This window comes from Sinocyclocheilus grahami, unplaced genomic scaffold (assembly GCF_001515645.1).
Source record: "Sinocyclocheilus grahami isolate Dianchi unplaced genomic scaffold, SAMN03320097.WGS_v1.1 scaffold372.1, whole genome shotgun sequence".
Taxonomy (NCBI): Eukaryota; Metazoa; Chordata; class Actinopteri; order Cypriniformes; family Cyprinidae; genus Sinocyclocheilus; species Sinocyclocheilus grahami.
In genome coordinates this window covers 638,987-652,544 of record NW_015505551.1, presented here as the reverse complement: position 1 = coordinate 652,544, position 13,558 = coordinate 638,987, and the positions used below count along the sequence as shown (strand labels likewise).

The window sequence follows — 13,558 nt, the reverse complement described above, 5'->3', positions numbered from 1 at the left end:
GATTGCTTTGGAAAACTATAAATGTCTAAAGATTACCATTGCATTAAAGCTAAGCCGACTGGATTTGGCATCAATTCGTCATGTACTGCAAGGGTAAATTAAATTTCGCAAATGTTATTTGAAACATTAAAGCAAACACTTTTCTTGCATTTAAAATGCGTTGTATATTTGTAATCTGATTAACTTGTGGAATGTTGTTAACAGCATATGAATCGTTGTGTAGAAATACATTTTCAATTATCAGACATATACAAGAGTTTGTGGGCTTGTTTTGTAAATGTATATTAATGAGATTGCTTTGGAAAACTATAAATGTCTAAAGATGACCATTGCATTAAAGCTAAGCCGACTGGATTTGGCATCAATTCGTCATGTACTGCAAGGGTAAATTAATGCAGTAGTTGAAATTAATGTCTACAGCAACATATTAATTATACCTGATAGCCTGCAGCAATAAATCAGCCAAACATCAAATTAAATTGTAATATAATATGTTTTGTGCCCACTAGACATGCATTTAGATCTGTTCCAGCATGCACTGCAAAAATGTCTTTAATATAATAATAACATGGCTATATTTAGTGATTTTTGTGGTGTTCCACTAGACAAAGTACACTTAGTCTATATTCAAGATAAATGATCTAAAAATCAAGTCTTTAGTCGACCAATGTGTTTATCCGAGTATATTGAATCTAATACCACCACTGTAATGTGATATTCTCACAGGAAATTTGCTGTAAAAGCTGAATATTTATGTTTGTAACTAATTTGCAGTCATAATTTAGACTCTGAAGGGCCTGGATAGTTTGATGTTTGAGCTGCTGTTCTCCACCCTTTGATTCAGATTTCTGCGAGGATACAGGGGTCAGACAGCACATTGCACACAGCTGCACTCACAGAAAGAGAGGTCATCCATGGGGCTGATGGAGCGTTTAGATGTCCTTGAGATGGTCTTAATAATAATTCCTCTTCCTACACACAGGATGTGTCTTGCTTTGTCATGACCCATTTAATTATATTTGTTATTTGGGTCACGGCCACTTCTTTCCAAACCCAGTGGACTTTTTTAAAAAGCTGTGAGTAATCTGAAAACTGTAGATGCTTTCATGTAATAGCAAACGGCCTTCTGACATCAATTCTAATTTAGGTCAGTATCTGGGTTAAGGTGCATTGACTTCTAACCAGGGCATCAAAACACATTTCCCATGGATTGTTTTTGTGTAAATGATACAAAGACTTCCTCTCAAAATACGGTGTGAATCACACTGTAGTTTCACGATTAGTGCGGTAGACTGAAGTTTGGTTTTTGTGACGCATATCTTTTCTTTGTGAAGTTGTTGGGGTGCTATGAGACTGCTTCCAGAACAAGAGGAAAATAGTGTTGCTCAGATGTTGTAAAATGGAAAATGTTTTTGCTAAGAATATCTCAGTTATGTTTCATTGATGTATCAGTTTTGTCTGAGGTGTTTCTCCTCAAATATATATATATATATATATATATATATATATATATATAATTTTATTTTTTTATTAGTAATATTAATGTTGATAACATTTTTTAATATTAATATTTTCAGTTAATATTAATGGATTTTAAGTTAAATGTTAATTCATATTATTATAATATATTATCCTATATTAATATCAGTTACTAGTGTGATGTTAATAATGTTTATTCCTATTAGGTATTAATTTGATATTATTATTATTATTACTGTTGTTATTATTATTTGAAGAAGACAAAGAAGGGATAATGTTTGTTACTGTTGATATTAATGATGTATTATATTATAGTTATTACATATTAAGTAGTATTAATATTAAACAAATAATAATGTTATCAATTTATATCAATATGAATTACTCTTAATACTGAAATGAATTCCTATTAGTGTCAATATTAGTATCCAGTCCATTAGTATCTTATTAATGTTAATACTTAATAATATTATCAGTTAATATGAATGTAATAATGATATCAATTGGCAATTAAGTGAGATTAATATTAATAAAAGCATTCATATTAATATTATAATTTGTTATCTTATTAATGTTAATTGTTATTAATACAGTTATTAATTTCTGTTTAACCTATTAATATTAATTGTTTATTATGTTATTATTTTTCATGTTTTAATAAGAATAGTAGTAGTAGCAGTAGCAGTTAATGTTAATTACTAATTCTAATGTTAATACTGTTATTAATTTAGAGTTGCAGGTGCCCAAATATGGTGGTTTTTATTTGCATTGCCCATAGGCCTGTGCTTATCTGTCAATGCTGTTTAACTCACTCCGCTTATTCCCGACATGGATCCTTTTTTACTCTATAGTGCCGCTGACCTTTTTTGCCAGCTTTTACTCATGTACTTTAGTTAAAACAGTCCGTCATATTGTATGTATGAGAGCATATTAGTGTGTATTTGCCCTCAGGAGGTCTTCATGTGAAGCCTGGACCTCAAGTGTCGATAGGACCACCAGAGCGGCATCAGACAATCTGATATTCTCGCTGGGACCAAAGTTTGACCTCACTTACAAACAGGTCTTTTATTGTGTGCTAAAACTCTGATTTGTTGTCCGCCTCAGGCCATGTACGACACATTATCTTCAGTAAGAGGACGCGCTAAAAGGACTACTTGAAGCTTTGCCCCATTGGCCCTCCTATTTTTCATCGTTAGCTCTTACTTAATGCTTTTTGCCCAACTCTGTGCTCCTACAAAGTCATTTTTGTTTCTTTTTCCTCTGGCCCATTTCCACAGTAGCTTAGAAACAGGCTAATGCTGTTGCTTAATGTGGTTTCCAGGAGGATGTCAGTCACATTTAGGCATTGCACTTTATTCTAGGTCTTTTTGCCATGTTTTATTGATGTGATAGTGGATAGAAGAAGGACGTGATGTGGAGAAAAGGTCAAAGACCATGGCACTGACACCCTTGATCTCTTTGATAGGATGTTTAGGAGTCAAAGAATGCAAAAAGAGAAGTGAAATGTTTGGATAGTTGTGTGTGTGTAAATGTGTTCAATATTGAGTTATTAGTCTTACATTTTGTTCCCAAACCCCTCCCTCCTAAATGAATCTCTGACAAAAGCTTTTTATGTTTCCTTTTGAACTGACACGTTCTCATGATCTCACCCTTTCACGTTCAAATCAAATGACCCCCAACGTGTTTCCTGCCTCTCCATTAGACATGCATTCATTCCGTCCTAATCCTACTTTATATAGCTGGGATCCATATCTAAAATAAACACTTTATTGCATTATTTGAAAGAAATTAGTACTTTTATTCAGTGAGGATGCATTAAATTGATCAAAAGTGACAGTAAAGACATTTAGAATGTTACAAACATTTCTATTTTGAATAAATGCTGTTTTTTTTTTGTTTTATACATAAAATAAAATCCTGAAAAAAATGTATCACAGTTTCCACAAAACTATTAAGCAACTGTTTTCAACATTAATAATAGTAAGAAATGTTTCTTAAGCAACAAATCAGCATATTAGAATGATTTCTGAAGGATCACGTGACACTGAAGACAGGAGTAATGATGCTGAAAATTCAGCTTGTCATTACATCACAGGAATAAATTACATTTAAAATATATTCATACAAAAAGCAGTTATTTGAAATTTGAATAATATATTGCAATATTACTACTTAAAATACTAAATTTTTATCAAATAATTGCAGCCTTGTTGGGCATAATAAACTACTTACTTTTTTTTTTTTTTTTTATCTTACTGCCCCCTAAACTTTTAAACTGTAATGCTCCTTCATCTCAAGATTTTCATCTAACTACATCCATTATCTTATTGAAATGTGTTCCATGTTCAATACTCTATCGACTGCAATACTCTATCGACTGCATCTGTGACATGACGTTGATTACCATTGACAATAATTTCGACTCATCTCGTAGTCTGTAAACGCAAGCAAAAATTACATGTGCAGTAATGCAGTTGTAGTCAGTGGGGCAAATCAATTTCTAACCTTTATATAATGTGTTTTTTCTGGATTTTTTGGTTGATATATCTGTTAAAATAAATCTTCCATAAAAATTACAGACCATTCATTTCTTTGTAAGTGGGCAAACTTACAAAATCAGCAGGGGATCAAATAAATATTTCCCCCACTGTAGCTGAACTGGGATACATGCTAAGATTTACTTGGTTTGGAAAGTCAGCTGAGATACTGACCTAAGTGTATGTGTGTGTGTGTGTGTGTGTGTGTTATTTGCAGAAAGGAGAGCCATCAGGTCCGCTTCTGTCTGAGGATGGGCGGGAGCAGCTGATGTTTGAAGTTCCTTTGAATGACTCGGGCTCAGCTGGTCTAGGGGTCAGTCTGAAGGGTAATAAGTCTCGAGAGACTGGAGACGACCTGGGCATCTTCATCAAGTCCATCATCCACGGCGGCGCCGCACACAAGGTAAAGAGCAGCTCGTTCATCCAACGTCCAGTCATCGGAGAGCTTCAGTCATGAAAGTCGCTCCAATCCTGTGTATGTCACTACAGAATGGCATACAGTTCTGATTTAAATGCAGTTATATACTGCAGTTCATAATACACTACTAAAATATACTGTTGTTCATTACACATGACTAAAAACCTTTAAAAATTAAATAAATGCATTTACTATTATAAATATATAAACACAATATTGTTCATCATACCTTATTGTTTATGCAGCTTGTTAAAAATGTTAAAATATATTAGTTTTATTTAATTATTTTATTTAATATTTTTTATTTGTAGAAATTAATGTTAGATTAATAAACTGAAATCAGTTAATGTTATTTTTATTAAAAAAAATATGGTAAAAATTGTTCATTGTTTTTTTCATATTAGCTATTGCATTAACTAATTTAAAGGGATAATTCACCCAAAAATGAAAATTACCCCACGATTTACTCACCCTCAAGCCATCCTAGGTGGATATGACTTTCTTCTTTATAACACCGATTGTATTTGTCTGAAAGAAGAAAATCATATACACCTAGTGTGTAAATCATGGGGTAATTTTCTTTTTTGGATGAACTATCCCTTTAAAATGATTTAAATTCAAATTGAACTTTTGATTTACGTAATATTAATAAGAAATTCACAAAACAATATTTTACATCGATACGAAAATGCACATTGATAAGGCATAGTTTTCGGTCAAAGTTAATCGGTCCAAATATTGTCAGATTGATCTGTCTGTAACTAGTACTATGATTAGGGAAGCAATACAAACCTGGCTTGCTATGTAGAAAATACTGTATTATGGTAATTGTGATTCACCCAAAGTGGCCTCAAACCACAAAAAAAATTAGATGAATGATGAAAAGTGGCCTTTTTTGTAGCCTTTTTTTGTGGTTTGGGATATTATAGGTGAACCTCACCAAATGCTGTTACAGAAATATGAATACTCCTCTCCTCTCCTCAATCAGTCCAACCAGGCAGCAGGTGTCGTGTCTGTGTGTAGGTAAGGGCACATCTACTGTCTCCTATCAGCAGTGTAATCAAGAGTGGGCTCGCGGGTGGAGCTGCGTCTCTGGCCCCTATCAGCACTCCAGTGGAGAGTGGGCTCAGAGAGCAAGCTGCATCCATCAGAGAGACGCTCAAAGAAATAGATATTTTCAGAGGCTGAGCTCTTCATTTGACTTCTGACGTTCACCCTTATCACTCTCACTCGCTTTTCTGTTGCTCCTCTAGCATTTACACTCCAGGATTGAGATCAAATGGGCATGCATTTTAAAAACGGCATCCTAATTTCTGGAATAAATTATCGTAATACAGTTATTCTGCCAGTTAATTAATTCAAACATGTTGTAGGCCGTCTTGGGTTGTGAGCTTCCAGAGTGTCTGCATTAGAATATTTTCTCAAAAGATGGGAACAAGTGTTTGGGTCCGATCTGCCGGAGACCCCCTCCCAGGGCGGTATCGGTGGTCTGCGGTCAGTGACCTCGCCCGGGGGTCAGGATCATCCGCTGTGACACAGACTCTCAGGAGTCTTTAGTGGCTCCAGTGGCTTTTAGCTGCTAATCTCTTTTGTTCCTCCTCAGCTGAGTTTTATTTAGGAAACCACAGCTGTGAACCTTAATCCAATTCATTCCGGCCTGGCCTTTTCACGCTAATGATATGCATCTGTAATTGTATCTGAATTCATAGTGGGATGCGTTAAACATTTAACAGTGAGGCTACACTGCATAAATGTTTTTAAATCACACTATAGGGCTTTAGTGTTGGGAGTAGCTAGCTAAAAGTAGCGGTTGTCCTAACTTAACTACATGCCTCAGTGTCACAATAATTCAGTCAGTGTCAAAAAAAAACAAAAATACTTTTTTAGTAACAGTTCCCCCTCCCAAATATAGTGGTGGTTAATTGAAAATAACATATTCAAAAGAACAATTCATTCACAAATCAGACTAAAAGTATCTTTAACTTTAATGCTGTATTTGGAACCTATTTATTATTCTTAATTAAGTAAATACTATTAAATAATTAATTCATCTAAATACTACTGTGAATATATAGAATTATTTTTCTTATTACATTTACATTTAATCATTTAGCAGACACTTTTATCCAAAGCAACTTACAAATTAGGACAATAGAAGCAATCAATCCAAGAAAAGAGCAACAATATATAAGGGCTGTGACAAGTCCCGGTTAGTCTAATGCAGTACATGTAGTAAGGTTTTTTTTTATTATAAAAAAAAATTATAAAAAGTTGATAGGAAAGAAATAGAATAGATAGAGCTAGTGTTAGATGGTCAAGTTGTTATTTTTTAAAATTCTAATTAAGAAGAAAACTAGTACAGTAGACTAGAAAAAGAATAGAGAACGCTAGTGTTAGAAGTTTTTTTTATATTATTTTATAATATTATAGTGAAATAATAAAAATGTAAGAGCTTTTAAACTGATTAATCTGCCTATAACTAGTACTATGATATGATTTTTGTGTTACATGATTTAATATTTCATTTTTAAATTCAGTGTATTTATTGATACATTATATACCTTATAGCAGAAATGTAAATGGTTTTAATGCGGTTAGTCTGTTTTACTACCACTGAATTGTATTTTTATTTATTTGTTTGTTTTTGTGTGTGTGTGTGTGTGTGTTTTGTATTTAATTTTTTTGACTAATTTTGGATTTTTTTATATTTAATTTTAAATGCAAACTAAATCTATAGGTAAAATATATATATTTTATTATAGTAAAAGTTTAAGCACTTTTACTCTGGTTAATGCATGTATAATTAGTACTATGATTTGTTGTTTAGTTTTTTATATTTAATTTTAAATGCAAACTAAATCTATAGGTAAAAGATATATATTTTATTATAGTAAAAGTTTAAGCACTTTTACTCTGGTTAATGCATGTATAATTAGTACTATGATTTGTTGTTTAGTTTTTTTGTATTTAACTGAATATATAGGTAAATTATATATCTACCTACTCTCTCTCTCTCTGTACATATATTAGTATTATAGTAAAAATGTAAGCGTTTTAATCAATTAATCTGTCTATAACTAGTACTGTAATTTGGAATGCAATAATCCAAATAATAAAACTAATAAACAAGTAAGACCTTTAAAATTATTTGCTCCTCGTTTAGGCAAGGTTTAGTGTAGCTACTAGCTGACAACTTTTTATAAAGGTTTTTTTTTTTTCACAGAGGTTAAACTTCTGTAAATTCTCAGTGGCTTGTACATGTAACATTGGTGTTTGACTTCTTTTGTTTGCAGGACGGTCGCTTGCGTATCAATGACCAACTGATAGCTGTTAATAGCGAATCTCTGCTCGGACGCTCCAACCATGATGCCATGGAAACCCTGCGCCGCTCCATGTCGACTGAAGGGAACCTCAGAGGAACCATCCAGTTGGTGGTTCTGCGTACTCTGGAGCACTCGCCTGTACAGGTATGCCATGTGCACCACTACAGAGCGCTTCCCCGCAGGGCCTCTGAACCCGAGTCCCTGGCTGTAGCCCACTGGTATCACCACTATCGGCATCACAGGCTCTCAGGTGACCTCTGAATGTTAGTTATTGTGCACAAGGAAATACACACATATGCTTTGGCTAAAAAGGGATAATGGTTTTAATATCCCCATGATTCTAAGATTTAAATTGAGCTTTAAAGTACTGTTGTTATCCTACAAGGAACAGAAAAATAGGCTTCTGGTTAAAAAAAATCTGTCAATAGGTAAAAAATGTTCCTGGTTAAAAAAGCCAAACAGCCCATTTTCCTAAACAAAGCTCTTGAAAATATTTGATTGAGTTGTCATTTGAGGCATTGCAGTGTTGTTATGGACATTTGGGGAGGAAGTCCTTGAAATGTAATCATTGTAGAAACATTTTCTTTTGACACATTGAAGATTGTTCTTTTCCTTGTTTTTCTTTGACTTCATGAGAAAGTTCTTGTTCTTCTCTCCTGCTTTCTGCTTTTGTACTAACATTGTGCACATGCTTGCATTTTCATTTACTGTTTTCACTTATTAATAGAACATCTAATTGTCCATGTCTGCTGTTCTTTTGCATTGTTTTTTGTATGGCTGAAGTTTTCTTTTCAAATAAAAGACTCTTAAATCTTTGCATGCACTCAGTTTCCTTTTAACCCTCTGGGCTTTTCTTCTTGGATCTTTTCTGTTTATTCTGTAAAGGGCATGTGGTGTCATTCATCTCTTTCTTTCGCTTATTGAGAGATTTATCCAGTTTTCACAGTCATGCTGTATTGAACTTGTTAATGTAATATGTACAATACGTTTAAAAGTTTGGGGTCAGTAAGATTTATTTATTTTTAAAGAAATGTATACTTTTATTCGACAAGGATGCATAAAATTGATCAAAAGTGACTGTAAAGACTTTTACTGTTTATTTTAAAATATATTCAAATAGAAAACAGTTATTTTAAATTGTAATAATATTTCACAATATTACTATTTTTACTGTATTTTTGATCTAATAAATAAGAGATTTTGTTCAGAAACATCTTATCGACCCCAAACTTTTGAGTGGTAGTGCTATACCAGATCAAATTAATTTGAAATTAACAAAAATATAAAATAATAAAGTGGATATTAAGTAACCTAACATGTATTTATCATTATATTTAAGAATTAGAAAGCATGAAAAACTATTTCAAACAGTACAATTTAAATACAATTTATGTACCAAAATCTGAGAAGCACTGCACTTCATCGTATCAGTGCATTTCATTTGAGTCTACATTCTCATAAAGCTAAAATATGCCATGTAAACCTGTACATTTTCACTAAATATATGTTTGAGACATTTAATGTATATAATTCTACTCATGAGTTTGTTTAGTTTGTGCTTGAATTAATGGCACACAAGCACAGAAGTTTGGCGTTCTTTTAATTTTGTCAGTTTTACATGTCTCTGTGTTTCAGGGGGTCCGCCATGTTCACTGGGGTCCCCCTTTTGTTAATGTGGTGGTAAGTTTAAGCAGTTGTCGGTTGGTGTATTAAACCTGCATGACGATATCTTTGATAATAGAGGTGGTTTCACATGAAAAAAAAATTGAGTCAGCTAAAACGATATGGTTAATTGATAATGGATACGTTTCTGAACTCCAGTAGTCTATGGAACAATGCTGATCATATCAGAAAATTGGTGTGTTTGTTATCTAAGCATATTTTTTGCATATTTTTCAGAAATAGAGTTATTCAGTGTAAGTTTTTTCCCCCTTTCTATTATGGGAAGTAGTGTTAAGGCTAATTTATTGGAAATGAGAATCCATTTCCATGAGTCAGCAGCTCACTAAAATGTCAGTTTTCAGCCAAGAGATAATAGCAGAATCTTTTTTTTTTTTTCTGATGGAAGTTTTGCTTTCAATCCTCAGAGGTCACATTCTAAGGTTTCTGAATGCTTAGAAATAGTCAAATACAGCTGGGTTTGAGTTTTGGAGTCTTTGTATCCAAGGTTAAACTGGGACGGTTCATCAATTCTGGCAGCTCCTCATCACCATCCAATGAATATGAAGACAAATAGTTATTGACTCCACCTTCAGCGGTCTGACTTTGGGTGGGTGGAGTGTTATTGGGGAGCATTAGCTTATCCTCAACCCAATCTGGTGGTGGAAGGATGGTGATCATGCGGGCGGTAATAGCGCTCAATAGAAGGTGATATGTCTCTGAGATGTATTCCTCATTAATCACATGCAGACAGAGCGATCAATATGCCATTAATCATTCAGAAAGAGCTGAGTGATAAGAGAATGAGTGGGAGGTTAGAGAATCAAAAGTGTTTGTGGACAAAACTTAATGGGTTGGTTCCTAAATTCAAGACAAAATACGTAACTTTTGATTAATTTTTTGATTTCAACATTTTAGTTAAAAAAATGTATGTATATGTATGCAAGTATAAGTTAGTGCTGTCAAATGATTAATCGCGATTAATCTAATCCAAAATAAACATTTTTGTTTACTTGATTGGCCTGCAAACTCGCCTGACCTGAACCCCATAGAGAATCTATGGGGTATTGTCAAGAGGAAAATGAGAAACAAGAGACCAAAAAATGCAGATGAGCTGAAGGCCACTGTCAAAGAAACCTGGGCTTCCATACCACCTCAGCAGTGCCACAAACTGATCACCTCCATGCCACTTATGAAGTATTCTATTTAGTTGAGATGGTGAATTGGTGGGTTTTTGTTAAATGTGAGCCAAAATCATCACAAATAAAAGAACCAAAGACTTAAACTACTTCAGTCTGTGTGCATTGAATTTATTTAATACACGAGTTTCACAATTTGAGTTGAATTACTGAAATAAATGAACTTTTCCACGACATTCTAATTTATTGAGATGCACCTGTGTATATATATATATATATATATATATATATATATAACAGGTGTGTTGCGTAATATTTTGTGAAAAATAAAATATGTATAGAAACATTATAATTGTCTTTACTGTCACTTTTGATCCCTCTCATGCATTCATTCTGAATAAAAGTATTCATTACTTATAAAATTATTTCAAACTTTTGGACCCCAAACTCTTGAACAGTAATGTACTTTAGAGTGATTTCATGTGAAACCACCATCTTTGTTCCTCCGTCCTCCATGTTCTTCTCTTTCCTGTTTCTCCACCCTGTCTGCTGTCTAATCTCGTTACCTCGCCGGATCTCCTCTTACTCGGCAAGTTAATCAGATTACACCATGGGTTCCTTGAATAAAAGGCAAATTTTAGGTTTTAATGAAAGGCAGCCCGGGGCTACCCTGAGGGTCCCTAACCTCGGCTCACCCTCACTGCTGCTCGTGTGTGGAGGGGGTGGAGACGTCCGTGGGTTTAGGGTCTTGTTCCAGAGGCTGCTTTGTTGGTTCTTTGTCTTCGACTGTACACCAAAGCTCCCTTGTGATTGTTGTCTGATTAAGACATGCAGCGCATAGCCTTTGAAGATGTCAGAGAGGTTCTTGTTGTGTGTACATGTATGTGTGTGTGTGTGTGTTGTGGAGGTGATATTTAAATGAATGAGAAAATGGTCATGTTACAGACATATTGACTGATGCAAAGAGAAATTAGACTTTGACATTGTCTTCAGATGCTAGTGTGCTGTGAATGCTTGTCAGGGTGTTGCTATGCAGTTGCTAGTGTGTTCTGGGTGGCGGCTAATTCGTTGTTATGCAGACTCATAGCAAATGCAGCGAACAGCATCTCTGCATTTGCTGTGTGTTCAATATGCATTTGGAAATTAAGCATGTGCCAGTTATTTATTTATTTTTTTGTAGACAGATGATTACAGCTAGATTTGTAATGAGAAGCATTTGTAAACTTGTTCTCACAGAAACTTAAAAGACTTTCCTGCAGTTTTTAGCCAAAATAACATCTTTACTTGCGAGAGTTAAAGTCCTTAAGCTCATAAATGTTGTAATTTTACTACTGCAATGTAAAGTAAAATAATTGTACAGTGAAACTTTTACAATAGTAATATATTTCTGTCTAATGATATTGAATTATTATTATTAGTTTTAATATTAGTATAAGTATTATTATTATTATTAATTAAATTTAGATACTGTTCAAATTTTATGCTCTTAATGTTGTGTCAGTTTTCCCTGTGGTATATGCTGAATTTTTTTTAATCATGACAGCGCTAGCTGATAGGGTATATATTTTTTGCTAGGGTGTGGGTGGTGGGTGGTTGCTAGGGCGTTGCTATGCATTTATTTTAATACATTGCTATACGGTTGGCAAGGTGTTCTGAATGTTTCCAGCGCATTGCTGTGTTCTGAGATTTTTTTAGCACGTTGCTATGTGGTTGCTAGGGTATTGTAGGTGTTTGCCTGGGTGTTGCTGTGCATTTGCCGTGTTTTTAGAGTGGTTTAAATGTGTTGTTATGCAGTTGCTACAGAGTTTTGGGCTATTGTGCTGTAATGTGGTTGCCATGTAATTTAAAACACTGCTATGTTAGGTTGCGAGGTTGTTCTGGGTTGCTCAAGGTGTCTTGAGAATTGTTATTTTTGTATAATTTTTTTATAAATAGGTTGATTAAGGCTAAATTTGTTGTTCTCAATAAATCCCACATTTTGAGACGTCATTCATGTGTGTTTAACAAATAGTGCTGCATGTGTTTTGCACCAAAGATTAGTGGTCAGCGGTTTGTTCAAATTAGTGTGAGCAATAGTAATAGTGATCCTTGGCTTAACAAGCCCCACTAATAAGGTCGATGCAGCGGTTGGAGTCGGTGGGAGGTGAACACGTAAATCAATAATATCGACTGTTTAAATTGACTTTTCCTTTTTAGTTTCCCTCCGTCTGGATTCTTGCAGTTGCTGTCCCATCATTCTTCAAGTATCTTTTGATATTTTCCTGCCAGCTCTCAATTTATGTGTTAGACACATGCATATAACACGTCAACTGTTGTCAAGGCACTGATCACAGTGAAAGACAGAAAAAGTGTTGCTTAGTCTCAGGTTTTAGAGTAATGTTTTTCATGAGAAACAACCTCTGAAGAGAAAGAGAGCTTGAGAATCAGTCCTTTGGTCCATTGATGATTCCTGTGCGTCCTGTAAGACAGCGAGCAGGAGGCAGATGACAAGAATGACATTTCCACATGTAAAGAGCCATCATCCCCACTAATGACTGTCCTCCAACTGAGGCTTAACGCCGGAACAAAAGAACAAGGCTTTCATCTGTTTTTCGTCATGCGGAATAGTACGGTGTGAATGCATTTAAGCACACTTTGATATGGTGATATCCTAATACCTTTCATGTCCATCCAGTCAGTCTGGGCTTTTTTTCTTCTTCTTTTTTTACCGTGAGTAGCGTGTTTGTGTGTGTAGCATGTGGTTTGTATGACAGTATAAAGTCTATGGCATTCCCCCTCGGGGTTGGAGACACCCAGATGGTGACAGCTTTAGCTTCTTTGTCTTCTGAGAAGAATCTATAAGGACGCATCATTCGGTGGTCTCACGTCTTCATATTGACACATGTTTCCGTATCTGTCTTGACTAGTACTCTCTGACGGGAATGCCTTTGGCTTATGAATACTTCTAACTATGTCATATGGTTGCTTTTATCTATTTGTCATTTACAGTTCCGTTTCAGCATT

At 34.4% G+C, this 13,558-nt stretch overlaps 1 protein-coding gene across 1 annotated transcript in view; it reads left to right on the top strand.

The window, feature by feature from the left end:
- The window catches only part of LOC107549438 (partitioning defective 3 homolog B-like), a 186,380-nt gene that overhangs the window by 91,774 nt on the left and 81,048 nt on the right, over window positions 1-13,558 (top strand). Inside the window, exons 11-12 of the mRNA XM_016230506.1 lie at window positions 4,234-4,419; window positions 7,728-7,901. Of these exons, the coding sequence (XP_016085992.1) occupies window positions 4,234-4,419; window positions 7,728-7,901 (360 nt within the window). The remainder of the gene's footprint in view (window positions 1-4,233; window positions 4,420-7,727; window positions 7,902-13,558) is intronic.